The sequence below is a fragment of the Wyeomyia smithii genome, chromosome 3 (assembly GCF_029784165.1).
Source record: "Wyeomyia smithii strain HCP4-BCI-WySm-NY-G18 chromosome 3, ASM2978416v1, whole genome shotgun sequence".
NCBI lineage: Eukaryota > Metazoa > Arthropoda > Insecta > Diptera > Culicidae > Wyeomyia > Wyeomyia smithii.
In genome coordinates this window covers 269,561,570-269,588,981 of record NC_073696.1, presented here as the reverse complement: position 1 = coordinate 269,588,981, position 27,412 = coordinate 269,561,570, and the positions used below count along the sequence as shown (strand labels likewise).

The window sequence follows — 27,412 nt, the reverse complement described above, 5'->3', positions numbered from 1 at the left end:
AAGATATAAAAACTTAGTTAGTCAAGATGTATCGTTTGATTTTTAATTTTTCGTTATTACCGTTAGAAGAAACAGTATCTTTCCGCGAAAACTTGGTTTGAACAATAGCTCCAGACAGGCAGGTATAAACCATTTTTTATTTAAAACTGAACAATACAAAGCGAAGCCTTGGTGCTACATTCCGATTCGGGACTTGAACCACTGTTCATTATACACAGACTTCGCAGCCAACTGTTAAATGTACAGGACAATTGCAGGTCTAGCGCCACGATCCTACTAACACTAACAGTCTTTCCCGAGCTGAGACTGAGACGACTGGCTTGTTTGGCCAGCATCGTTCCTCGAGACCAGCTGGACATTACATACACTCCTAAAATAGACAGTCTTATGTTACCATTCTGTAAAATTTCTCACTCAGTCTTGAGGGGTATATACCCTTTTCTGGGGTAGAAATATATCTTCCAGGCAGTTGGGGGTGCAAATTGTTAACACTGACGAACATAGGATCTACCCTCGAGCCTAAACAGAAATAAAGATAGATTGTAGCTTTTTAACCGCTGCGTTGAATTTTGGTACCCTTAGCAATAACTTTTTCAAAGATTTTTCCCGTAAGTAAACGTAGATGCGACGAGCCCGGTGAGCAATTTATCTGAGCATTTCGAAGCCGTTCTGCATACACTAGGGGTACCAAAACTCACAGGAAAGATTAAAAAGCTAAAATATTTTGAAAGCAAGTTGTTCGAGACTCAGAGCAACTTTTTTCGCTTGTGTCGACCAGCAATGAAACCAATTTCTCTCGAAATCCTGATTTTAAAGGTAGCATGCAGAAATGTTACCTTTATTTTCATTCCAACACCGAATCGATACCATACTGACGCCAGGTTCTACACGTGACCAAGAGAGAAAAGGCAAAGTACTGCTCATCTCGAGCAGTACTTGTCATGTAGTATTTAGGATCTGCAAAAGTGCTCGAAATGACAGGAAATTCTGCCAGAACAAGAGCACTATAATCATCCCGTGTCAGCAGCAATCGGCAATCAGAAATGACGATATATTAAACAAACTTGCCGGTGTCACTTTTGTGAAACACCAGTGGCAGTTTTTAGCGCCCTAGAATTATATAATTGAAGAAGTTAAATTTGTCACTATCCCGTTTCCCAAACACTGCCCAAACCCAATTTTTTGTTATGTTGTTCTGATGTATATCAATCCTTCTCAAAATTAGGCCCTCTATTGTTTATGTCCTAACTAAAAAGTTTAAAACAATCTTCAATACCAGTTTTTTAACTAGTTTTTAAAGGTACAATCACGCGGTGCAAATTAACAATGCATATGTCGCAGGATAGTTCAAATAAACTCCCGCGAATGATGAACCAATCACATGTGATCACGCCTAGCCCAGACACCATGAGTAGATACCAACCTTCTGCTATGACAATATTAGAAAAAAATGACTAAACCTTCCCGTCCCATTAGGTCAACTAATGTTTGCCTCCATGAGCCTATACTATTTTGATGTCTTTTTTTTTTTCTTCATCTATAATTTATTTGACACGGCACCAATACAATTTAATGTTTAACGGCGCCAATTATATCTGGTAGCTTACTTTCTAAAGTATCTTAATAACTAAAAGCAAATTTTTTATCCTCGCTGCCGACTACGAGCTGAAACTAAATCTAACTTAAAGCTAGAATGTTTTGCATTAAAAGCACTGATTTGTTTTTTTTTTTTTTTTTTAAAGGGGGGATTTGTTAGTAGCTTAAGTATTTATGATAAATATTAGTAAATAATGAGTATGTGTGTCCAATCACAAATGGTGACTTCTCAACACTGTTAGAAATTTGTAATTTTAATTGTTAGGATTTGTTTGCTTTCGCAATTAGGACTTATCATTCGTAGGGATTTAAACCTACTTGTCAGAAAAGGGGAAGTAAACTTACAACTAACTTAATTGCTAACTTATTGGCTATAAAGAGAGCTTATCGTAGCAATTGAGGATTGCAACGATTTTTGTCGAAAATTGTTAGTAATTTTATTTGACATAGCTTCTAATGGTTCAACACCAGTAAGTCTATGTAATTCGAATGTACCAACCAAGGAGGACGCTTCAAAATCATTTCCAGAATTTTATTCTGAATCCTTTGGAGCGTTTTCTTTCTTGTTGAACAGCAACTTGACCAGATCGGTACTGCATAAAGCATTGCTGGTCTAAAAATTTGTTTGTAAATCAAAAGTTTGTTCTTTAAACAAAGTTTAGAATTCCTGTTAATGAGAGGATATAAACATCTCGTATATTTGATGCACTTGGCTTGTATACTCTCAATGTGCTCTTTGAAAATAAGTTTTTTATCATAAATTAGTCCCAAGTACTTAACCTTGTCGGACCAACTTAAAATAACCCCATTCATCTTGACAACGTGATTATTGTTTGGCTTGAGGAAAGAAGCCCTAGGCTTATGCGGAAAAATTATCATTTGAGTTTTAGAAGCATTGGGAGAGATTTTCCACTTTTGCAAGTAACAAGAAAAAATATCTAAACTTTTCTGCAATCGACTGCATATGACACGAAGACTTTTTCCTTTTACGGAAATGCTTGTGTCATCGCAGAACAATGACTTTGTGCATCCTGGAGGCAAATCAGGAAGATCTGAAGTGAATATGTTGTACAGGACTGGACCCAAGACTGAACCTTGAGGTACACCTGCTCTGACAGGAAATCTATCAGATTTTGAATTCTGATAGACAACCTGCAGAGTTCGATCAGTAAGATAATTTTTTAAAATTTTGATTAGGAAAATTGGAAAGTTAAAAGTTTGCAATTTCGCAATCAAACCTTTATGCCAAACACTGTCGAATGCTTTTTCTATGTCTAAAAGAGCAGCTCCAGTGGAATAACCTTCAGATTTGTTAGCTCGTATCATATTAGTAACTCTGAGCAATTGATGAGTTGTGGAATGCCCATGGCGAAATCCAAACTGTTCATTTGCAAAAATTGAATTTTCGTTGATGTGTGACATCATTCTGTTAAGAATAATTCTCTCAAACAGTTTACTTATTGAAGAAAGCAAACTGATTGGTCGATAACTTGAAACTTCAGCTGGGTTCTTATCCGGTTTTAAAATGGGAGTAATTTTTGCATTTTTCCATAATTTGGGAAAATATGTAATTTTGAAGCAGCAATTGAAAATTTTTACTAAAAATTCCATTGTGCTCTCAGGGAGATGTTTGATTAGTATATTAAAGATTCCATCGTCACCAGGTGCTTTCATATTTTTGAAATTTTTAATAATTGATTTAATCTCATTCAAGTTAGTTTCAATTATTTCTGCAGGTAAAAAATTCTGGGAAGAAATTAAATCAAATTGACGTGTGACTTCATTTTCAATTGGACTCACAAAATTCAAATTTGAGTTATGAACACTCTCAAACTGCTGAGCAAGTCTTTGAGCCTTTTGTTCATTGGATACAAGAAAACGTTCACCATCTTTTAAAACTGGAAGAGGCTTTGAAGGTTTCTTAAGAATCTTCGACAGCTTCCAAAAAGGGCTTGAATATGGTTTCAATTTTTCAACTTTAGTCTCAAAATTTTGATTTCTCAGAAGAGTAAATCTATGTTTTATCTCTTTCTGTAAATTTTTATAAATAGTTTTAAAAACAGGCTCACGAGAACGTTGATATTGACGTCTGCGGACATTTTTCAAACGAATTAGAAGTTGAAGATTTTCGTCAATTATTGGTGAATCAAATTTCACTTGAGCCTTTGGAACAGAATAATTCCTGGCATCAACAATTGCACATTTTAATGCGTCCAAAGCGGAATCAATATTCACTTCGTTTTGCAAATCAAGCTCATTATTGAAATTTCTCTCAATATGAGTTTTGTATCTTTCCCAATTAGCCTTGTTATAATTAAAAACAGAGCTCATAGGGTTTAAAACTGATTCATGTGATAAAGAAAAAGTTATTGGAAGATGATCAGAATCAAAGTCAGCATGTGTGATCAAATCACTACATACATGACTTTGATCTGTAAGCACCAAATCAATTGTTGAAGGGTTTCTTACAGAAGAAAAGCATGTAGGACTATTCGGAGACAAAATAGAATAGTATCCTGAAGAACAATCGTTGAATAAAATTTTGCCATTGGAATTACTTTGAGAATTATTCCATGAACGATGTTTAGCGTTAAAATCGCCGATTATGAAAAATTTCAAACGATTTCTGGTGAGTTTTTGTAAATCACCTTTAAAATAATTTTTGAGCTCGCGTGTGCATTGAAATGGTAAATATGCTGCGGCAATAAATAAAATCCCAAGTTCAGTTTGAACTTCAATTCCCAAAGTTTCAATAACTTTCGTCTCAAGATGGGGAAGAGCACGATGTTTGATTCGGCGATGAATAACAATTGCAACTCCACCGCCGGAACCCTGAATCCTATCATATCTATGAACCACGTAATTGGGATCATATTTTAATTTTATGTTAGGTTTCAAAAATGTTTCAGTAATAATTGCAATATGCACATTATTTACTGTTAAAAAGTTAAAAAGCTCATTCTCATTGGCCTTCAATGAGCGAGCATTCCAATTTAATATTTTAATTGTTTTATTTAAAATCATTGCTAAATTTTAAATTAGAAACAATTTTAATAGTAAAATTTGTGCCTATTTGAATGGCTTCAAACATTGATTTTGCCTGCAACATGGCGTTCATAAGATCGAACATTGCCTGTTGCAAAAAAGAAAGTTTACCTGCCGTAATAGGCCCCAGGCAGTTGACATTAGAAAAAATATTTTCGGCAGCAATATTAGCTGGAGTGTTAGGTGTACAATTATTTTCTAGCCTGTTTTGCTTACCCATATTAACGGTCATTTTCGAACTACCAACACTAGGCGGTATAATGTTCGAACTACCTGTAACCTGAGCATAAGTTAAACGGGTATGCAAAGGAGTAGGTAAATTATGCGTCACTGGTACGCTTGGAGAATTTTGTTTTGAAGTTGGTTTTAATTGAGAAATTGAATTTTGTTTACCTTGCCTTGCCTTAACAATTGCTAAACGGACTGGGCATTGATAAAAATTTGACATATGGTTGCCGTTACAATTCGCACAGCGAAAATTTTTACTCTCTTTCACAGGACATGTGTCCTTTTTGTGAGAAGAGTCTCCACAATTAAGACATTTTTGGTCCATGTTACAGAATTTGGAACCATGGCCATAACGTTGGCAAGTACGGCATTGGGTGATATGCTTTTCACCTCCGCCATACTTCCTATAAGTTTCCCACTTTACACGCACATTATACAAAGCATGTGCTTTTTCAAAAAATTTTAAGTTGTTAACCTCATTGCGGTTAAAATGAATTAAATAATTAACAAGGGAAATTCCAGTTCTCTGACTGTTTTTGCCTCGTGATTTTTGTTTCATTAGAATTACTTGGGTAGGGGCTATGCCAAGTAATTCTGTTAAAGTAAGTTTGATCTCATCAACGGTTTGATCGTTGGTGAGACCTTTCAAGACAACCTTGAACGGCTTGGCGTTCTTGGTGTCATATGTAAAAAATTTGTACATCTTGTCAGTTAAATACTGAACAAGACGATCACGACCCTTTACTGAGTCGGCTAATCAGCGGCATTCACCTCTACGGCCGATTTGATAGGTAACTTTAACGTCAGAAACAAACGTTGAAAGTTCCTTTTTGAATATATTAAATTCAGAAGAAATAGTTACCACAATAGGTGGAACCTTCTCCTTTTTTAAAGATTTTATATTTTGTATAGTTTTATTATTGGTAACTTCCATTTCACCAGCTTCTTGCTCAGGCAAAATATCAAAAGGATTGTCACTACAGACACTCGATGTGTCAGAAAGAGATGCCTCTCTTTTCCTCCCCGCAGCGATGCGAGGTTTCTTTTTCCGTCCAGACATTTCAGGTGATACGAAAAAAGTTAAAACAAATGTTAAATTCAAAAGTAGGTAGTCTTGAGAAAGACTGATGGGAAATAACTTTCAGGTAATCTTTAAAAGACACACTGACAAAACACAAACTTTGAAGCTATAGGCAGTCAAAGACCAGTCCACAAGCAACCGAAAAAACGTCTGATCTGTAGGACAGTTCAAGACGCACTGAGCACTGATTTGTTGTTTGATGGTTTTCCATCGCCATAGGTAAGCAGCATATTGAATATGTTCCGCTGCTGGGCCAAGATATTACGGACTGACATATTGGGTTGTCTCCCTCGGGACCTGAGAGTATCGTGCGGGTCTAGTTGCTGTTTCCGGATCCGGGGTCTTAACGTGTTCTTGTCGTTTGGTTGGATGTAGGCGGAAGGGAATAGGATTAAACTGGGGCGTGGATGGATTTCAGGAAAACGTATATGAGGGACATGTAGGATAGGTCACGGCTCGCCAAGACATCACGAACAGGAACAGCCAGCTGCCTACTTTCGGCCTGCAGGGAAGCTATTAATTTAGACCTGGCGTCACGGTGTACAGGGCATGACCAAACCACATGCTCTATGTCGTGATAACCCTCACCACAGGCGCAGATACCACTTTCCCCGAGCCCAACACGACGGAGATGCGCGTCAAATCTATAGTGATTGGACATAAGCCGAGACATCACGCAAATGAAATCCCGACCTACATCCAACCCCTTGAACCACGGGTTCGTCGATACTTTGGGGATTATGGAATGTAACCACCTTCCCAATTCCCCTCTGGTCCAAGCATTTTGCCAACTGATGATCGTATTCTGACGTACAAGTGCGAAAAATTCATTAAAAGCAATTGGTCTTTCATAAATATCACCGTTTGTTGCGCCCACCTTAGCCAAAGAGTCCGCTTTCTCATTGCCCGGTATCGAGCAGTGAGAAGGGACCCACGCTAAGGTAATCTGAGTAGATTTTTCGGATAAAGCACTCAGATGTTCCCGTATTTTCCCCAGGAAATACGGAGAGTGCTAAACATCTTTCATCGATCGGAGAGCCTCAATGGAACTAAGACTGTCCGTAAAGATGAAGTAATGGTCCGTGGGCATTTTTTCGATAATCCCTAGGGTGTACTGAATTGCAGCCAATTCTGCGACGTAAACAGAAGCAGGATTATCGAGCTTATGGGAGACGGTTAAATTGTTATTGAAAATACCGAAGCCAGTGGACCCATCCAGAAGTGATCCGTCAGTGTAGAACATATTGTTGCAGTTAATGTTTCGATATTTATTGGAAAAAAATTTGGGGATCTGCTGCACGCGTAAATGATCCGGGATTCCACGAGTTTCTTCTATCATGGATGTATCGAAAAACACAGTAGAATCAGAAGTATTTGATAAGTCGACACGATTTGGAATATTCGAAGAAGGGTTAATATTTTGGGACATGTGATGGAAATACAATGTCATAAAACGGGTTTGAGAATTAAGTTCGATTAACCTTTCAAAATTTTCAATCACGGGACGGTTCAAGACCTCACATTTGATAAGAATACGAGAAGATAGGCTCCAGAAGCGGTTTTTCAATGGTAGTACTCCAAACTCATCGTATGGGTCGACTGCATGCAACCTAAGGCAATACGCAAACAACGATATTGTTTTCGCTCCAGTTTGATAAAATGTGTGTTTGCTGCGGAGCGGAAGCAGAAACACCCGTACTCAATAACAGACAGTATCGTTGTTTGGTAAAGCCTTATAAGGTCTCCTGGGTGGGCTCCCCACCATTGTCCGGTTGTACGAAGAAAATTCACTCTTTGTTGACATTTTTTCATCAAATACCGAACGTGACAACCCCAGGTGCCTTTAGAGTCGAACCAGACATCAAGATATTTGTGTACCAAAACCTGAGAAATCGTTTTACCCATTAATTGTGTTTGAAGCTGAGCAGGTTCATGCTTCCTAGAAAAAACTACTATCTCAGTCTTCTCCGGAGAGAATTCGATACCTAGCTGTAAAGCCCAAGCAGACAAATTGTCCAAGGTATCTTGCAATGGTCCTTGCAAATCGGCACCTTTGGCTCCTGTAACAGAGATTACACTGTCGTCTGCAAGTTGTCTTATCGTGCATGAATTTGCCAGACATTCGTCGATGTCATTTACATAAAAGTTGTAAAGAAGGGGGCTTAAACATGAGCCCTGGGGAAGACCCATGTAGCTAATGCGAAAAGTTGCCAAATCGCCGTGCGTAAAATGCAAGTGCTTTTCGGACAACAAATTGTGCAAAAAATTGTTTAAAATTGGAGAAAATCCTTGTCGGTGAAGTTTGCCCGAAAGAATGTCAATAGAAACGGAATCAAAAGCCCCCTTAATGTCCAAGAACACAGATGCCATTTGTTCTTTGCGAGCATAGGCTAGCTGAATATCTGTAGAAAGCAACGCAAGACAGTCATTCGTTCCTTTGGCACGGCGGAAGCCAAATTGAGTATCTGATAGTAGACCATTTGATTCGATCCAATGGTCTAAACGACGGAGTATCATTTTCTCCATCAATTTCCGGATACAGGATAGCATTGCAATCGGCCTATAAGAGTTGTGATCAGAAGCTGGTTTTCCCGGTTTTTGGATGGCGATCACCTTCACTTGCCTCCAATCCTGCGGTACAATGTTTTGCTCCAGGAACTTATTGAACAGGTTCAACAAGCGCCTCTTGGCATTGCCGGGTAGATTCTTCAACAAGTTGAATTTGATTCTATCTAACCCAGGCGCGTTATTGTTACAGGACAGGAGGGCAACTGAAAATTCTGCCATCGTAAAAGGTGATTCTATCGCGTCGTGGCCCGGAGACGCATCACGAACAATATTTTGCTCAGGAACAGAGTCCGGACATACTTTCCTGGCAAAATCAAATATCCACCTACTTGAAGACTCCTCGCTTTCGTTGACCGTTACGCGATTCCGCATTCTTCGGGCTGTGTTCCAAAGAGTGCTCATCGATGTCTCCCTCGACGTCTCGTTCACGAACCGACGCCAATATTCGCGTTTCTTTGCTTTAGCCAAGCTTTTAAGCTTGGTATCAAGCTCCGAATACCGTAAATAGTCGCCAGGTATACCTCCCTTCTGGTAGGCCAAAAACGCGTCGGATCTTTGCGTGTAGACATCGGAGCACTCTTGGTCCCACCACGGAGTGGGAGGCCGTTCTTTAGTCGTTACGCCGGGATATTTCTTCGTTTGGGCTTGCAACGCGGCGTCGAGAATGAAGCCCGCGAGGAGGTTGTATTTTTGAAGTGGTGGATGATGTTGAATCGAATCGACCGCTTTTGAAATCATTTCCTCGTATAACTTCCAATCGACATTCCGTGTGAGGTCATACGGAATGTCAACTGGTCGCATGCGAGTTGACCCGTTATTAATTGAAATAAGAATAGGCAAATGGTCGCTACCGTGAGGATCGAGGATTACCTTCCATGTGCAATCCAACCGTAGCGACGTCGAACATAAGGATAGATCCAAAGCGCTTGGGCGCGCTGGAGGTTTCGGGATACGTGTCATTCCGCCGTTGTTTAAAATAGTCATGTCTAAGTCATCGCAAAGGTTATAGATTAAAGAGGAGCGGTTATCATTGTAAGGGGAACCCCAAGCCACGCCATGAGAGTTGCAGTCTCCCAAAATCAAACGTGGCGAGGGAAGAAGTTCTATTAAATCAAAGAGCAGCCGTTGCCCAACCTGTGCTCTGGGAGGAATATATATTGAGGCAATACAAAGCTCTTTACCTTGTATTGTCATTTGACATGCGACAACTTCGATGCCTGGAATCGAGGGGAGGTTAATACGATAGAAAGAATAGCACTTTTTAATCCCTAAAAGTACTCCTCCATATGGGGTGTCTCGATCAAGGCGAATAACATTAAAATCATGGAAGTTGAGATCAATATTTGAAGTAAGCCAAGTTTCACAAAAGGAAAATGCATCGCATTTGGTTTTATTTATCAAAACTTTAAACGAATCAATTTTTGGTAAAATACTTCTACAATTCCACTGTAAGACAGAGATAGAATCCACCATATACGCAGTTGAATTAGGCATCGAAGGATACAATCGCTGCAAGGAGGGGCCATTGGACAGTCAACTGCTTCAAAAATGATTTAACTGTTGGGAGAAATGCTGTAAGAAAAATTTTAATTGGATCGGGTACATTGAAAGTTTCAAAAATCCAGTCCACAATGTCGGAAAATTTCACTAATCCAGAGTTTGTTTCCTCAACTGGATGTGCAAAAGGAACAACTGGGGTTTTAGATGTTCCTGGCAGTGCTGGGAACTCCTTCTGGGACTTTAAATTTGCAAGCCCAGGAGGAGTTTGCTTCGGTTTTTCCGCAGCACTGTTTGGTTTGCTTGTAACTTTCATTTCAATTTGAGAAATCTTAGGACCTTTTCTGGGAAGTTTAGGAGAGGAAATATTTTTCCTCTTTCTAGAGGGTTTGATGTAATGGGAGAAGTGGTAACGGTCTTCTTCAGCATCTCAGCGTAAGAACGCTTCGAACGCTCTTTGAGAGACCTCTTTATTTTATCCCTGCGCTGCATGTACACCGCACATGTCGAGAGCTCATGCTGACTCTCCCCACAGTGAATGCATTTTTCAGCATTTTTACTGCAGGAATCATCCGCATGATTCTCCCCACACTTGCCACAGCGTGCCTTATTGCAGCAGTAGGCGGCGGTGTGGCCTAACTGCTTACAGTTCAGGCAGTTCATGACGCGAGGCACATATAATCGCACAGGGAGACGAACCCGGTGGATCGAGACGTGGCTTGGTAGCGCTGACCCGGCGAACGTAACTCGAAACGAGTCTGACGGGGTGTATACTGTTTTGCCACCGATGATCGATGCTGACCGCAATTGCTTGCAGTCAAGTACCTTTACATCGGGACAGGTTTTGTTCTTAAAGCACCCTTTGGCACTTTTCAGTATACACTCGGCGGACAGACTCGAATCGGTTATGACACCGTCGACCTCCACGGGTATGTAAACGCGATACTCGCGTGTGAAGAGCTCAGAGCAAGCTATATCGTTGGCCTCTTTCAGGTTACTGACCACGACACGGAGCTTGTTAGGCCGGACCTTGGAAATTTCGGTCACGCCCTTGTACTCCTTCGTCAGGTCTTTAGAAATCTGCAAGAGGTTCAACTGTTTCGATTTCGGTCCCGCCTTTGGCCGAAAATAGACAGTATAGCTGCCCTGGGCTCCGTCTGGGTAAAGCCTGGGGCGAGGGGGGACTGAAGAATGAACAGGGGAGGGGGTAACAGAAGGGTCAGGGTCAGAGGGGTTCGGGGATGGTGGCGCGGGAGGCGAGGGATCTACATCCATCCCGCTAAGTCTAGCGCACTACGTACCTTTTTACTTCTCCCTTCCAGTAAGGTTGGTTGTCCGATCGTTCGATGTTGCAGCCGTTACAGCCAGCAGCACCAATACAGCAGCACCAAACAGCCACCAGCAGCGAGCCAGGTGTGAGAACACTCCACACAGCGATACAATTCACTGTCAACTGATGGCTCCTTCTTTTTCCTCTTTTGTGTCTCGTCCACTGCTGTAGCACAATTCAGCCAGCAGCCAAATCGGCTTACACACCAGCTGGTAGTCACGATGCGAAACAGTTGCAGAAAGGCGCGACCTTGAACCCGGATTTATTTCACTCGACCAGGCAAACAATGCCAACACTTGTTCACACGTCTTTTGTTTTATATTCTATCGGAGCGATCACCGATCACACGTCCGATACTGATGCGTGTTCGGCACAGAATGATTTTGATGTCTTGAAGGTAAAGTTTTCCTCAAAAATTCGTGAATACTTATTTTATCAGACAGTTTAATAATCTGCTGTGAGAATGTTATTAAAACTGATGTCCTAAACATGCACAGCAGAAAGAGCGGACCAACCTTCAGCTCTTGCTTTCCACCTAGCACTAACACGTACTCAGTTCTTGATGATGGGCTCGGCACGCAACGAATTAAGAACAGCACCACATAGCGAATATCTCTTCCATAGTACTTTTTCAAGGGTTATATGGAGCGTACGGTGAGACTCTTAGTCTTTGTTTTCTGTCTTTTTATGCTTTGCATCGTCTTGTTGTAATCAGACATTCGTTTAGGGGCTATCCACATACCACGTGGACAGATTTTAAACGATTTTGACCCCCCCTCCCTCTCGGTGGACAAGTGCCCATATAAATTTTGAGAAAATTGTATGGACCGTGGACATTAGCCAAGACAAGACGGTCACCCCAAGGAAATCATTCATTATCCTGCTCAAAACACAACATTTTAACCAACGATATTCATTAAATTCGACATTGGCTAGTGCTTTTCATAAAATAATGTAAACCTTTCCTTTTTATAGTGATTTTATATTAGTTTTCACTAAAAGAAAAACAGTCTCGAAAAACCACTATTTCACAACGTGCATATGAAACGGACCGGCTGTGCAGGTAAGACGGACCTATGAGAGACTATACTGCCGTGAGATGACATTGTGACGTAGATCCAAGTGATCAGTTTTTCAGTACGGCCCAAAAACGAAAGAATTCTTCGTCACTTTTGTATGGAAATGTGTGCCAACGTCACTTTGTTTTTTTGATTTTATGTAACGTACGAATAAGTAACAACGAAAAGGAAGACACCAAAAGATAGGTCTTCGAATAATGAACAAATTGGCATGAAAAACTCATATTCGAGAAAGTGGCACTTACGTCACTTTGTCATCTCACGGCAGTATAGCGAATTTCTTTTCTATACGGGACGACGCGCTGCGCAAAAAAGCACGTGTTTGAAGCTTACCGTCGGCTGCTGATAACTTTTGAAACCACCCTAACAAGAATCAATGTAGAAACAATCAATGTAATTACTTTAGTTAATTGCCCCTCGGTCTAGTGTTGACAGATGCAGACTAAAAAAATCGATGTTGAAAAAGTCAAGGTGCTCAACCCTAAATTGAAAGATAATGTTATTCCTAGCATTTTTGAAGAATATTTCGAATTTCTAAAAAATTGTTTTCAGGTTGCCCAAGCGTGATTTATGACAAAATGACTTTTTTAGGCTACAAACCCACTATTTTGCACTTTTCCTACATTTTCCGATTCCTACATTTTTCTATATATTTCTTTATTTTTATGGGGTTGTTTTTGAACATTTTGCATGACTCAGTTCAGCATTGAAGTTAGTTTTTTGACTCCCAGAGCCCGCTAAACATCACATTTTCTAATAATTTTTAGATAAAATCCTTCAAAACACAAATTGAAAAAAATTTTGACCATAAACTGAATTTTTCATTGCAAAGCAAGATTTATGACGAAAATTTACATGAAAAAAGATACTTGAAATCTTATCATGGAGCTGAGATATTGGCATTATTATATTTGATGGAAAACTATGCATTTTAACAAATATGTTTAATAACTGTTTTATTTTGGGAGATAAAAAATAACAATGTTCAGGAAACAAATGCGTTTTTGTATGGCTGATAATTGAGTAGAAGTTCAAAAAATTCGCAAAAATCTACGAAAAAAGTAAGAACGAAAATTGTGATTTTCAGTGCCTTCTAATAGAAAACTCAATGTTGCACGTAATATGTAAGAGATAGAAACATGATGTCTTCGGTATAGTTTCTTGTTTTAAGATAACCTAAAACTTTGTCGAAGACACCTTGCGTCTATCTTATTCTGATTAAAATTTTTTAATTTTTTTACCTCACTCGTTAATATGGATTGATCACCCATAATCATACATTCAAAGATGCATTTTTGAGTATCCTGAAACTTCTCCGAACATACCTTATGGCTATAATCAACAATTGAATCACTATTTAGGAAATTATATGCACAAACGGCAAAATAAAACACTGTGCAATGGAGATATTGAGCTTCAGTGGCATTTCTGACAAAATGCATAGTTTTCCATCACTAGTAAAAGCGTTAATATCTCAGCCCGCCCCGATAAGATATCAAGGATCTTTTTTCATGTAAATTTTCGTCATGAATTCCGCTTTGCAGTAAAAGTTTCAGTTCTTGATCAAAAATTTTCTTTAGTCTGTGAGTCAAATAATTGAATGCGATGCTGAACTGAACCATGCAAAATATTCAAAAACGACCCTATAAAAATTAAAAAAATATATGGAAAAATGTAGGAATCGAACAGATTTGAAAAAAGTGCAACAGAGTGGGTTTGTAGCTTAAAAAAGTAATTTTTTCATAAATCACGTTTGGGCAACCTGAAAACAATTTTTTAGAAAGTCGAAATGTTCTACAAAAATGCTATAAATAACATTAGAGTTCAATTTAGGGCTGAGCACCTTGACTTTTTCAACATTGTTTTATTTTGGGACAGCTTACTCTACATTGTTTTTATGCCGCTTTGATGAAGACTAAAGTATACTCAAGGCGGCTTTTCCCAGTCCAAACACTAATTATCATTTAGACGTGTAGTCGGATGACCAAATTAATAAATAAATAAATTATTAAAATTATATCTTACTAAGATATCCATCATCACCTGATGTGTGGTTGGTTGCATTCGTGCGGTCAATCGGCCAGTCGTTGAGTGGCATGGAGGTCGGGAGGGTAACATTAACATAAATAAACACTTTCCATCTATTTAAGACAAACAATATAAAACGAAAACGGAAAATCTCACAAACCTTCTAAGTGGAAGCTGCCGAAACTGAAAAAAAATAGTAGGAGGGTGGTATTCAAGACACGACCGCATGACGTTGACTACCGTATTCTTATATTCCATTGAACCAAATAGTAGAGGGAATTGCAACGCTTCTTTTACAAAACTTCTGTAACAAAATTTCGAGGCACCAAAAGGTACCAGTTGCCGATTATTCTCGTTTACTGGTTAGTTCTTCCAGAATTCCAGCCATTTTTGCAGTATTTTGCAGTAGCCATTTATTACCAACAGCCACCAGCATGGCGGGTAAAACCGGCACGAGATGACCGGTACTATTTTGTCTTTCCTCCTTTCAGCTGCTAACACCTAGCGCTGTCGTGAAATTAACATCAACCCAAACATGCATTCTTGCAAGGTTTTTTTCCGCTAGCAGCAGCAATCGTAAAACATAAAATTCAACTAACCGCTTCTATTATAAAACTGCGAGGCACCAAAAGATGCCAGTTGCCGATTTCTCGTTCACTGGTTTCCGTCCAGAATTCCAGCCATTTTAGTATTTTGCAGTAGCCACCAGCATTACGGGTGAAACCGGCACGAGATGACCGGTACTATTTTGTTTTTCCTCCTTTTAGCTGCTAACACTGAGCGTCCGTATGTATCCGGTACGGTTTAATAATGAAACTGATGGGGTGAAATGTTCGAACGTTACGTTTTATACCAAGGCTTCGTCAGATAATTAGAAAGAAGGAGGGGCTACATAGATAATGGAATGGTAGAGACAAATGTTTCTTGAAAGCTGCGCCGGCCGCTGTCGTAATATTAACACCAACACAAACATGCATTTTTGCAAGGTTTTTTCCGCTAGCAGCAGCATTTGGTAAAACAGAAAATTCAATTAGCCGCTTCTGTACCAAAATTTCGAGGCACCAAAAGGTGCCAGTTGCCGATTATATTGTTGGTTTTTGGTTAGTCCGTCCAGAATTCCAGCCATTTAAGTGTTTTGCAGTAGCCATTTACTACTAAAGCCACCAGCATTACGGGTGAAACCGGCACGAGATGAGCGGTACTCTTTTGTATTTCCTCCTTTCAGCTGCTATCACCTAGCGTCCGCATGTCACTGGTGCGGTTTTGGAATCAGAATGATGGGGCGCCGGCCGCTGTCGTAAAATTAACACCAACAAAAAGATGCATATTTGCAAGGTTTTTTCCGCTAGCAGCAGCATAAACATCGGAAACAGAAAATGACAACAACAATAACAACAAAGTCAGATCGATTGTATCCGTTAGTGTCGACTGTGCTTGGGAAGAGAGGTAGTGATTGGATGCGCGGTATGATTTAGACAATCGATATTAATTACCAATTTTTCAATAGTGTATTTCAAACAATAGTTTGTTTTTGTTACATAAATTTAACCGTAAAAGAATCTCTGATCGATTGATGCCAAAACCTCGAAAACCTGATTATAGATGACTGCAAAATAAGCGTTCAAAACCTGACCACTTTTCTCTGGTTTTCCCTGGTTGAATTACTAGATTTTCAAATTCAGGGGCCTAACTTCGATATAGACGTTAGTCAACGTCAAAAAAACATCCAGCTTCCCATCGTGCATGTTTGCTCTTCGAATGGTATCAAAGTTATCTCAGCAGTGCGCACCGAGGTGTACTTCTATGAATTCTCACTAGAGTGACTCACCTCTTTTGTTCCGCTTAGCTGAAGAAAGAAATGTGGTATAAAAAATGCTACACACAGCGCTATTGGTGAGTAAGAAGTATGCAGTAAAAATTCACTCTGCAGCGAGCGATTCCATTGGTTTTCTTGGTGCAAAAAAGGTACGAAAAAACTCATGTTTCGAAATTAAGGTAGCTTCAAAATTTCTTTGCTCTACAGAAATAAAAACTTATTTTCACATAATTGTTCTACACTGTTTTATAGCTGGTTGCTTTATTCATCTAAGCAATTCTTAACAGCCGATCGAATTTGGTAATTTTGAAGGCCGTAAACTCGACAGCACAAATTTCGACTGCAATTCAGTATTTCTGTAGCAAATCTATTTGAATGGGTTTCATTTGCAGTCGAAAGTTTGGAAATCCGTCAAGCGCTTGAATTTGATCGAAAGGAACACGATCAAACCGCCAATAGAATATTCCAAATCTCCACCTCGTAGAGAGTTTTGGGCTTGCACATCATCATAGGCGTGAAAATAGATATATAAGGAGGGCTTTAATAAACAGTTTTGTTAATTTTGATTCGCGCAGGTGCACGACGAAACTCAAATAACAAAAAGCCCATAGTTTGTTAAAGTTACTATACAACATTACTGTGATTGAAAATTGCCTGACCTACAGAAGGCGTCAAAATTAGCAATATTCAGAGGGAGAGATATGCGAAGAGAATGTTGTGAGCCAAACGAACATGTCAAAATCCGAGCCAATCCGAACAAGAAAGATAACATCATGTTGCAATCATGTACAATGAAGGATATATTTATCTCACACGTTTTTTATGTTCTATTTTGAAACAATGAATTGAGAATGCTTCAAAATTGCTTCATCACAGTGATTTTTCACTGATGGTTGCCAAACCTTTTATGCGGTCAACAAAATAGTGATCAATTATGGTGAAAGTATATAAAATTAAACATTAACATAAAATTTAACACCTTCCCGGTTTTTCTGATGCGCTTCATTATTCCCAAGGACTTCCAACGTCACCAACGGTTATACGAGTCGAATGAAAAAGTTAGTTAACTTGCTCTTTGATAAGAGATCCGGCACCTCTGACATGTGAAACCTAGTTGCCAAATTGGCGGTTTTTTCACCGCTTATCTCTCTGCGTATCTCTAGTCAAAATAGGCTGCGTATACTGTCCGTCATAACCGCACGTAAAAATCCGGACATGTAAAGAATTACAAGGTGTAAGAAACTATTTGGGACAAATAAAACTTTGCGCTTTTTTTCTGAGTAGTGAACTACGACAGGGAAACACAGTCCAGTATCGAACATGAAGAAATACACACAGTTTGGACATAATCGGAAAAACGGGTAATCTTCCGATGTAGAATGACGTCTCTCGAAAGATCCGCAAAAGGAAAATGAAACCTTAAAACGAAAAATGGGAAGAGATTTGTCCGTTTTTAAATGCTTATCACTCTGTTAGTTTTCAACGGCTTTTCTTCTTTCTTGCAGCCCTAATCTGCCGTTCCAAGCATAGTTGTCTCATGTTCTACACAAAACTTATGCACGCTGAGACAACTATGCTTGGAACGGCAGTAATGCAGACAATTGTAATTTGATTATGCGAACTATTGCACTAATGAAAACTGTCAAACCTTGTTGAAACGCAACACGGACAACAGAATATTTGTTTATTGTTTAGTCTTCAGTATAATACAGTACAGACAATTAAACCTAAATTTAATTAAAATATAGCTTTTTTAAATCTAGTTTTGCTTATATTAAAGTCGAATTCGTGCCTAATTTCGTTGAAGAGCCTACAACTGTAATCTAACGGATTATGCTGGCTATACGTGGTGCGGTGGGTTGGAGTCCAGAGAAACGTTCGGTTGCGTAAGCGACGATGGGGCGCATGGATGTTTAATTGTTGAAGAAGATAACTACAGTCGACTGTGTCCATCAGAAGATCATAAATAAGTAACCTGTTGTATTTAGTTCGGATTTTGTGATACACAACAGAGAGTTAATAACTTCCTTCTTGCGTGCCCGTCTGGACGGGACTGACTCACTTCTTTATTTCTATTCTTCGCTTAAACTATACCACTGGCGATGACCGGCAGCATAACGCGGGGTCAGCAAAGTGCTCGATCGCATGACGGCAGTACAGTCGCTTTACGCCTACGTCGGCATATCACGCTGAACCATCGCTTGCTCGACCGAACTACACGCCACACACCGCGCAGCTATCCGAGCCATCTACCACAAACCTCTGCGATAACACTCTACGCTCGGCTAGTGAGCTTAGTTTTATCAGCTGACAACGATGCTCATAAGCGGGGAGGTGTAAGTTATTCTGCCATGGAAGTCGACGCAAAGCGTATCGGATAAAAGAACGTTGGACGCTCTCGATTTTATTAATTAGTCCAGTGTTGTACGGTGCCCAAACAGGGGCGGCATACTCCAAGATGCTGCGAACCAACGAGTAGTAGAGTGTTTTCGGGGCGTGGATGTCTTCGAATTCCGAGGTGTTCCGTCGAATGAAACCAAGTATGGCGAATGCTTTAGACGAAACGGTGGTAATATGCTCGTCGAATCGTAGCTTACTGTCAATCGAGACTCCAAATTATACCTCACTAACCGGGAAAATACTTTTGGGACTATATGAGAGCCTGTTTCTGCTCAAATCAACCATTTCACTATCTGATGCTACGACGGTCGGTCATGACTTAGCAGCAGCGGGTGACAGGTTTTTCGTGTCCGCTTTCGACTCAAACAAATAATGTTGTTGGCGAATGGGGGGACGGAAGGTCACCTTCTCCAGTGAACCTCTGCCTTATTTTGGCAGGAACACAAGCCGGCTGTTCTAATTTTCAGTGAGAATATTGTGTTGTCAGGTTTTCCACTGTGTTCACAGAGTACCACTCTTGGGGTATCACAGGGGTGCGATCATCTCCACCGAGACTGGCCGATGCCGGTAAAGGCGGCGCACAGGTTGGTACACCTTTTGCGACACCGACAGGGGAATTCCGAGTTGGGGCAAAAGCGGGCACGCCTAAGCCAGCACCAACCGGAACGGCAAAGACTGGTGGCAAGGTGGAAACACCTAAAACCGCCAAGGAGCGGGAACAGATATCTGGGGCTATGCTACTCTCTGCGGTAGAAAGCCACATGAATAAGTTCCCAAGCGTGGAGGCGGTGTCCGTACAACTTGATGAAATACTCAAGATCACGGACGAACGTAGCAACATATCAAAAGACCTGAAACAATGTCTTCTGTTGTTACGTATGAACGTTTGCAGCGCGAAGTCCGAGCTTTCGCAAGCCCTTAAACGGGCTAACGATGCCGAAAGCAAGGCACTCGCGCTAGAGGCGAGGCTCAACCAGCCTAAAAAAGGGAGTGCTGCAGCTGTGTCTAAATACACACAAACAGCTGCAGCATCGTTTGCCGAAGTCTGTTCAACTGAACCGACTGGCAAACGTGCGAGGGGCTCTCCGGGGGAAACGGCCCCCAGGACGCAACGAAGGCGGTTGTTCGGTGACAGCCAGGAAGCTGGCTCGTCGGTCCAGCCGAGCAAAGAATCGGCAAACGGCGAAGCCACGGATTGGACCACCGTGGTGAATAAGAAGCGGCAGAAGCGGGAACGACGCGCGAAGCGCGGCGACCGCAATAAGAAGCCGCAAGGAGCGAGTAGGCGGAGCAATGGTGACGCGCTCATTTTCAAGACCGATGCGTCTAAGTACGCCGAAGTTTTGAAGGCCATGAGAGGCGAACCCAAGCTCAAAGACCTCGGCACGGACGTCAGGTCAATTCGTCGGTCACTCACCGGCGAGATGATCCTCGAACTCCGCAAAGAGGCGAAGGGCAAGGGCTGTGCCTATAAAAAGACGGCCCAGGAAGTGCTAGGCGAGGAGGTTCAAATCCGAGCCCTCACTCCTGAAGTGACTCTCCAGCTTAAAAACCTGGACGAGATCACCGAAGGGTGCGACATAGCACAAGCCTTCGAACGAGAGTGTGGAGTGGTATTGACCGCAGAGGCAGTTCGTCTCCGCAGGGGCCCGGCCGGCACCCAGGTTGCTACCATAAAGCTTCCACTAGCGGAGGGTAACAAGGCCCTGAAGAAGGCCACGTTGAAGGTGGGTCGGTCGGTCTGCCCTCTGGGCACCTTCCAACAGCCTGACGTTTGCTTCAGGTGCTTTGAGCGGGGGCATAAATCCTGGTCGTGCAAAGGGCCCGACAGGTCCAATGTGAGCGCAGGCCACAAGGCACGGGACTGCGGTGCACCTCCCAAGTGTCTGGTATGCACCGGTAAACGGGACGCCAAACACGCCATGGGAGGCCCCAAGTGTCCGGCTGCACGGCCGGCTACTAAGCCGCAGGCCTGAGGGTGATACAGTTAAACCTGAACCACTGCTATGCGGCGCAGCAGTTGCTACACCAAGCGGCTGCTGAGTCGTTGTCGGACGTGGCCATCGTCTCGGACCCATACCGTATCCCAACCGGAAACGGTAACTGGGTATAGAACAACCCAAGTAACAAAACTGGTTTTATGAAAGTTTTGTAGCGCTTTTTTGGCTGTATTAACCGCTAAAAAACTTTCATAAAACCAATATTGTTACTAGGGAAGTCTGGGAAGACGGCCATTTGCACGACAGGCAGGTCCCCGGTTCAGGAGATTGTGTCGACCTCCATAGAGGGGTACGTCATTGCCAAAGTGGAAGGAGTATTCTACTGCAGTTGCTATGCTCCGCCAAGTTGGTCTACCGAAACGTTCGCGCAGATGGTCGATCAAGCAACCGTGGAACTGACGGGCCTATGGCCGTTGGTGGTTGCGGGTGACTTCAACGCTTGGGCTGTCGAGTGGGGGAGTCGCTGTACAAACCAGAGGGGCCAGGTCTTGTTGGAAGCTTTGGCAAAGCTCAACTTAGACTTGGCTAACGTTGGTACAAAATGCACCTACAGTAGAAACGGTGCCGAATCGATTATCGATGTGACGTTCTGCAGCCCGGGACTGATCACGAACTGGAGGGTAGACAACAGCTACACGAATAGCGATCACCAATCGATCCGCTATGAGGTAGGCGTGCGGAAGCAAGCAGCGAGTAGGGCCAATATTCCATCCTTCTACGACTGGAAAACATTGCATTTCGATGCAGATGTTTTTGGGCAGGCAATTAGATGGAAGCACGAAGGGGGTGAACTGCTCCCGGATGTGGACCATCTAAATTCGATGCTGTCATGGGCGTGCGACGCCACGATGCCTAGGTCTCGTCCGCCTAGAGAGGGTAGGCCACCTACATACTGGTGGAGCGATACGATAGCAGGCCTGCGCAATGCATGCCTCCGTGCAAGACGGAGGATGCAACGCGCACGTTCCGACGAGCAAAGAGCGGAACGCGGTGTCGCATTCAGATCCGCTAAGGCAACGCTTAAGAGCGCAATCAGAGCCAGCAAACTTGCCTGTTTCGAACGACTCTGCGCCAGTGCCAATTCGAACCCGTGGGGTGACGCCGCGATCCCGTGGGGATCGTTATGACCAAGACTAGAGGTGCGCTAGCCCCGGCCGAACAATCACCAGCGATGCTAGAAACGATCATTCAGGGCCTCTTCCCAAGCCACGAACCAAGTCTCTAGCCTCCGGCTGACGAGTCACCACCTACCGTGAGTGACGGCAGCCGTGCAGAGGCTGACGATGCGGTAAGGGTGACGGAAGATAAATTGATCGAGATCGCAAACTCCCTGAAGGTAGGCTAGGCTCCGGGACCAGACGGAATCCCGAACTTGGCCATCAAGACGGCCATCAAAGAAGCCCCCGGGTTTTTCAGGGCGGTCATGCAGAAATGCCTTGACGACTGCCGCTTCCCGGACTTGTGGAAGCGCCAGAGGCTGGTGCTGTTGCCGAAGGTTGGGAAACCACCAGGTGACCCATCGGCATACAGACCAATCTGCCTGCTGGACACGGCGGGCAAGTTGCTTGAGAGGGTAATCCTCAATAGACTGGTGAAATATACAGAAAGTGAGAACGGTCTATCAAGCAACCAGTTCGGTTTTCGAAAAGGTAGGTCCACGGTGGATGCAATTCTCTCCGTCACCAGAACGGCTGAGGTTGCAAACGCAAGAGGAGGGGCATTCGTTACTACGCGATCGTCACGTTTGACGTGAAGAACGCGTTTAACAGTGCCAGCTGGGACTCCATAGCCTTAGCGCTACAGAGTCTCAGAGTGCCGACGCCGCTGTACAAGATTCTGGGCAACTACTTTCAGAATCGAGTGCTAGTGTATAACACAAACGAAGGTCAGAAAAGCGTTCCGGTTACCGCAGGTGTACCGCAAGGTTCCATTCTGGGTCCGGTACAGTGGAACGCTATGTATGACGGCGTGTTAAAACTAACACTCCCTCCAGGGGTGGTGATCGTGGGCTTCGCCGATGACATAACTCTTGAGGTCTATGGCGAGTCTATTAGAGAGGTAGAGTTAAAGGCCGCGCTATCAATACGCGTAGTGGAAGACTGGATGCACTCCAGGAAACTGGAGCTAGCGCACCATAAGACTGAAGTTATTGTTGTAAATAACAGAAAGTCTGAGCAGGAGGCATCGATTAGAGCCGGTACATGCACTATCGCCTCAAAACGCTCGTTGAAGCTTCTGGGGGTTATGATCGACGACAAGCTCACGTTCGGGAGCCACGTCGATTATACCTGCAAGAAAGCTTCCATGGCTGTGGCAGCGCTATCTCGCATGATGGCAAACAGCTCGGCGGTTCGTAGCAGCAGGCGCAAAGTCCTTGCTAGCGTGACCACGTCCATACTCAGGTATGGAGGACCAGTGTGGTCCAAGGTATTGAGTACCTCGTGCCATCGCGGCAAACTCGAGAGTACGTACAGGCTAATGTGCCTAAGGGTCGCGTGCGCATACCGAACAGTGTCGTACGAGGCGGTCTGCGTCCTGGCTGGCATGATGCCCATCAGCATCATCGTCAAAGAGGAAGTTGAGTGCTTCGACCAACGCGACACGAGGGGTATTCGCAACACCATACGGTCATCCTCAATGGCCAGGTGGCAGCGGGAGTGGTCCAACACTACAAAAGGTAGATGGACACACCGACTCATTCCAGAGTTAGCAGGCTGGATTAATAAGCGTCATAGGGAAGTAACCTTCCATCTGACACAGATCCTGTCAGGCCATGGCTGTTTTAGGCAGTACCTGCATAGGTTCGGGTACGCCGAGTCCCCTATGTGCCCCGCTTGTACGGGTGCGGAAGAAAGCGCAGAGCATGTGTTCTTCACATGTCCGCGCTTCGAGCGGGTACGGTACGAAATGCTGGCAATAAGTGGGATGGACACCACGCCAGAGAATATAGTGCGTAGGATGTGCGAAAATAGGGAAATCTGGGATGCGGTCATCACGGCATCATCACAGATCGTTAGTATTTTGCAGGGCACCAATCGACGGGAAACCATCGACGTGCCCCAGTTAGTTAACGGTTAACTAACTGGCCTGTATAGGCTGCTCTGCTACCCATAGAGGTAAGTGCGAAAAGCACGACGGGCCCTCTCCCTGAAGTAATGCCTAACGGCGGTCCCGGGGAGACAAAGGGCTTTAGCTGTTCAGCTTAGGTTGCTCAGCATGGGTAAAAGCAAGGGTGCGATCAGCATTTAATCCGATTTTCAATTGAACAACAAACGGTCCTTTTAAGGACAAAACAAATAATAGATTAAGAAAATTCATTTTTTTCTCAAGAAGTGCTTTGCGCTAGAATTGAAAGTGAAATGTTATTCTAATCTGCATGCACTTAGGCTGTTTAAACTTGTTTTCGCCTCATTTTTATGTGAAACTTAAAATTCGGTAGCACTCCAACTCTTCATTTGTATACAATTTTTCAAATACTTATTACACGTCATTCAAAATGTTGGAACGTTTTAACAAAAACGGTAGATTCAACTTTACAGCAGTAAACCGAACTCCATCCTCATGTTTTTCACCAGTCAGCATGAACAAATATTGTTGTCATCCAGCCGCACTGCCGCAATATGCAACATGCAACAGTTGAACGAATCAAAAAAAAATCGCTTGTTGTGCCAAGCCACAACACGATATGAGTGATATTGTTGCGTGTGGAGAGTTCTTCGGTTCTTTTCCGCTAGTTGCCAACATGAAATGCAGTACATTGCGTCTTGCGTCTGAAGAGACAAAACTCAACAAAGAGGTGGAGCCCTTTACAAAACGAGCGTGGCCTCCTCACAACATCTCTGTGCAAGTGCACTCTTTGTACTATATAAGAAACTGCTTAAGCTTAAATCAATAATTTTACTGTCGGATTGTACGATGATTTTGGATCGTAATTTAGTGGCAGCAGCAGCAGACTTTCCGAGTCTGCTTCCGGCTCAAACAAATGATTTTATAAGTGAATGGTTGGATATAAAAAAACAACACAAGTATTCTGGGTCCTGGCAATCAAGATCTCTGCGCCGGTCTAATAGTCAACTTCCCATTGTTTTTTTTTTTTTCAGAGTGCCTTATTCCCACTGTCGGGATAGCAGCAAGGCGTGATCAGCATCTTATCCGGTCTTAAATTGAACAACAAACTTTCCTTTTGAACATTGAACCTTTTCTCAAGCATGTTATTTCATGCATGCACTCCAACTAGTATAACTGTTTTTTTTTATGTGCATTTGAAAATTTTGTTTGCAAAATAAATTAGCAATAGCGATACATTAACTCCACCTTTGTATTGAATTCTCTCCTCTGTCATACACTTAAACGAATGCCGGAATATTTTCAATCATCAGTTTGGTTTCGTTCATCCAACCAGCGACGTGCGTGCGTGAATGCTTAGTGCATCGGTTACAGCCACACGAGAAACAAACAATCGACGCAGTAACGTTCACAGAAACGAAAACTACGGTGGATCAAATTGAGAACCTGGCATTTTAATAGAACCCCAAACGAGTTTTTGTTGTTCACCTCAAGTGACATTGGAACTTAAGAGCCATGATGGGTTCTGGCTGTAAACTTCAATAAAGCAGTATTTTATAGCATGGACGTGTTCAAAAATTTTGCAATGCACTTATTACAATCGTCATCGCCCAAGCTATTCAGAGGGTGCAATTGTTTGCTGCGCGTTGAAAAACAACCAATTATTGTGATCCATGTATCAGATCAAATCTCTATTTTATTTCCCTGAAAACTATACGAAAATAACTATACTCTCCCAGTGGAGACGCATGGTCTGCAGTGTGGCTTGTACAAAAAAAGCTCATCCCCCCGCAATCACGCACAATTTAAAACTCTCCTACTTAGCATATAAATGCGCACTACGCGGATGTAAAACTAATCTTACATTCAAACGAAAACTTCGCTGGTTTCCTAGCGTTCATTTCTGTGGGCGCCCGCGCGGCTCGTTCCAATCCAACAAACCCGTTCTGCCGTCCGCATCGGCGCCTGCCGTGGAGCCTCGTCTCTTGCGCTCCAGTAACGGTGGTGCACTTGACACTGCACTTGCACACGATTCTTATTTGCCTTCGGTCTTTTATGTGCTGCTTCTCTAGGTACATAAGTCGATACTACACTAGCGGAGGTTGGAGGGTTGTGTGGTGGAGCGCGCTTTACGGAAGCCAAGGTCACGGATTGTGCAGCAGGAAAAGAACCCATTGTTCGCGTGAGCAACGGGGAAGTGCATAAAATGTTAGACGGGAAGTAAATCCGACGAACGAACGAACGATTATTCCGATCAGCCATGGGTGAAATGAGGTAAATAATTCTAGAATTGGCTATTCAAAAAGTTCAACCCAGGCTTAGGTCAATAATTCCACGAATTGGATTCCCGCTGAAGCTCATATTATTAATTTTGCGCAAAATCCCCATTGATTTCTGTTTAGAGGAAAACAGCTTGGAAATGTCAAGGCCGACCGCTTCGTTCTGTACTCAAAGTAGGTCAAGAGTGCACTTGCAGTTGTGTGTGTGCGTCTACTTCTGGCGTTGTTTACCCACCCACCAACCCGCGACTTTCTTCGGTTACGCTTTCAACAAGGAAAATAATTTCGCATAATGGTTTATAACGTGCCCGGGGTAGTGTTAGTAAGGAACAACACTTTGTATGAGTTATGATACAAGCCATAAAAAATGGATAACTTACCCTTGGCTTTCCCGTTCCACTTCCGACGTTTTCCTCGCACCAGGATGCGCTTTATGATCGACATGTAGTTATCACCTTGCTGGCTTCCGGGCAGACACTCGATGCTATCGACCGTTAGGTGGACATCATTCTCCGACAGTTTTAGCAATTTTTCCACACTTTCACGCCGCTCTTGGGCACACTCTTCCTCACCGCCATCGGTAAATGCACTTATGTCCGTTACTTTTTTCATCGTTTTTTTTTCTCACTGAACGTCGTCAATTTTAATTAGTTCTATGCATCGAGCGCATCAACGTTAACCTAAGCCGAAAGATTCACGCACGTCACTAAAAAAAACCGGTGCAGGTTTCACTCCGCTCCGTCTATTGGCGGGAGGTTCTTTTGCTTTTCGTCGAACGAAAAGTAATTACAAACGAACGGCTGCAAACTGCACTGGCGGTAAACTTGATTCAATCCTATTCACGGTCGTGGCTCGACTGGCAGTGCAACTGAAAATCTATTTCATTCTCACTTCGACGTGGCGCTGCAGCGGACCTGCATCGCCGGCACCGGGATGGGTGTGCAATGCACGTCGAGGGTGGTTTGCAGGGTTGTTCATGATTGCGCTTTACGGAACGTTAAAAAAAATTCACCATTTCAAATTTGAATTAAATGATAGAAATGCGAATGGAAACCTATCGCAACAAGTGACTACAGATTCATGATTGTTTGTGCAGAGAATTTTGCCCCACTGTACCGCGCCCTTGAAAATGCAATGGCTGGAAGCCAATGCACAGTGGGGAAACGGTGGACATTGAGTACAAATCGTAAATTGTAATTACCCATCAATCATATTTTCCCTCTACATTAAAGTCGTTGTTCACATCGATTTCAGAATTCACTTGTTTATTTTGCGGAATTTATGTTTATTGTTTTTGGTTTAATTCGTTTGTACAGAGTGTCCAGTAAATTTTCAAAACCCAATTCCCGAATAACCAATAATTTTCAGTAACGTTGTTCTTGATTTTTAACTTGATTTC

General features: G+C 42.6%; 1 protein-coding gene across 1 annotated transcript in view; it reads right to left on the bottom strand.

Annotated features, from left to right (window-relative positions):
- The window catches only part of LOC129732517 (uncharacterized oxidoreductase dhs-27), a 30,461-nt gene extending 3,551 nt beyond the window's left edge, over positions 1-26,910 (bottom strand). The window contains exon 1 of the mRNA XM_055693467.1: positions 26,394-26,910. Within this exon, the coding sequence (XP_055549442.1) occupies positions 26,394-26,625 (232 nt within the window). The 5' untranslated portion in view covers positions 26,626-26,910. The remainder of the gene's footprint in view (positions 1-26,393) is intronic.
- Between the last annotated feature and the right edge of the window lie 502 nt (positions 26,911-27,412).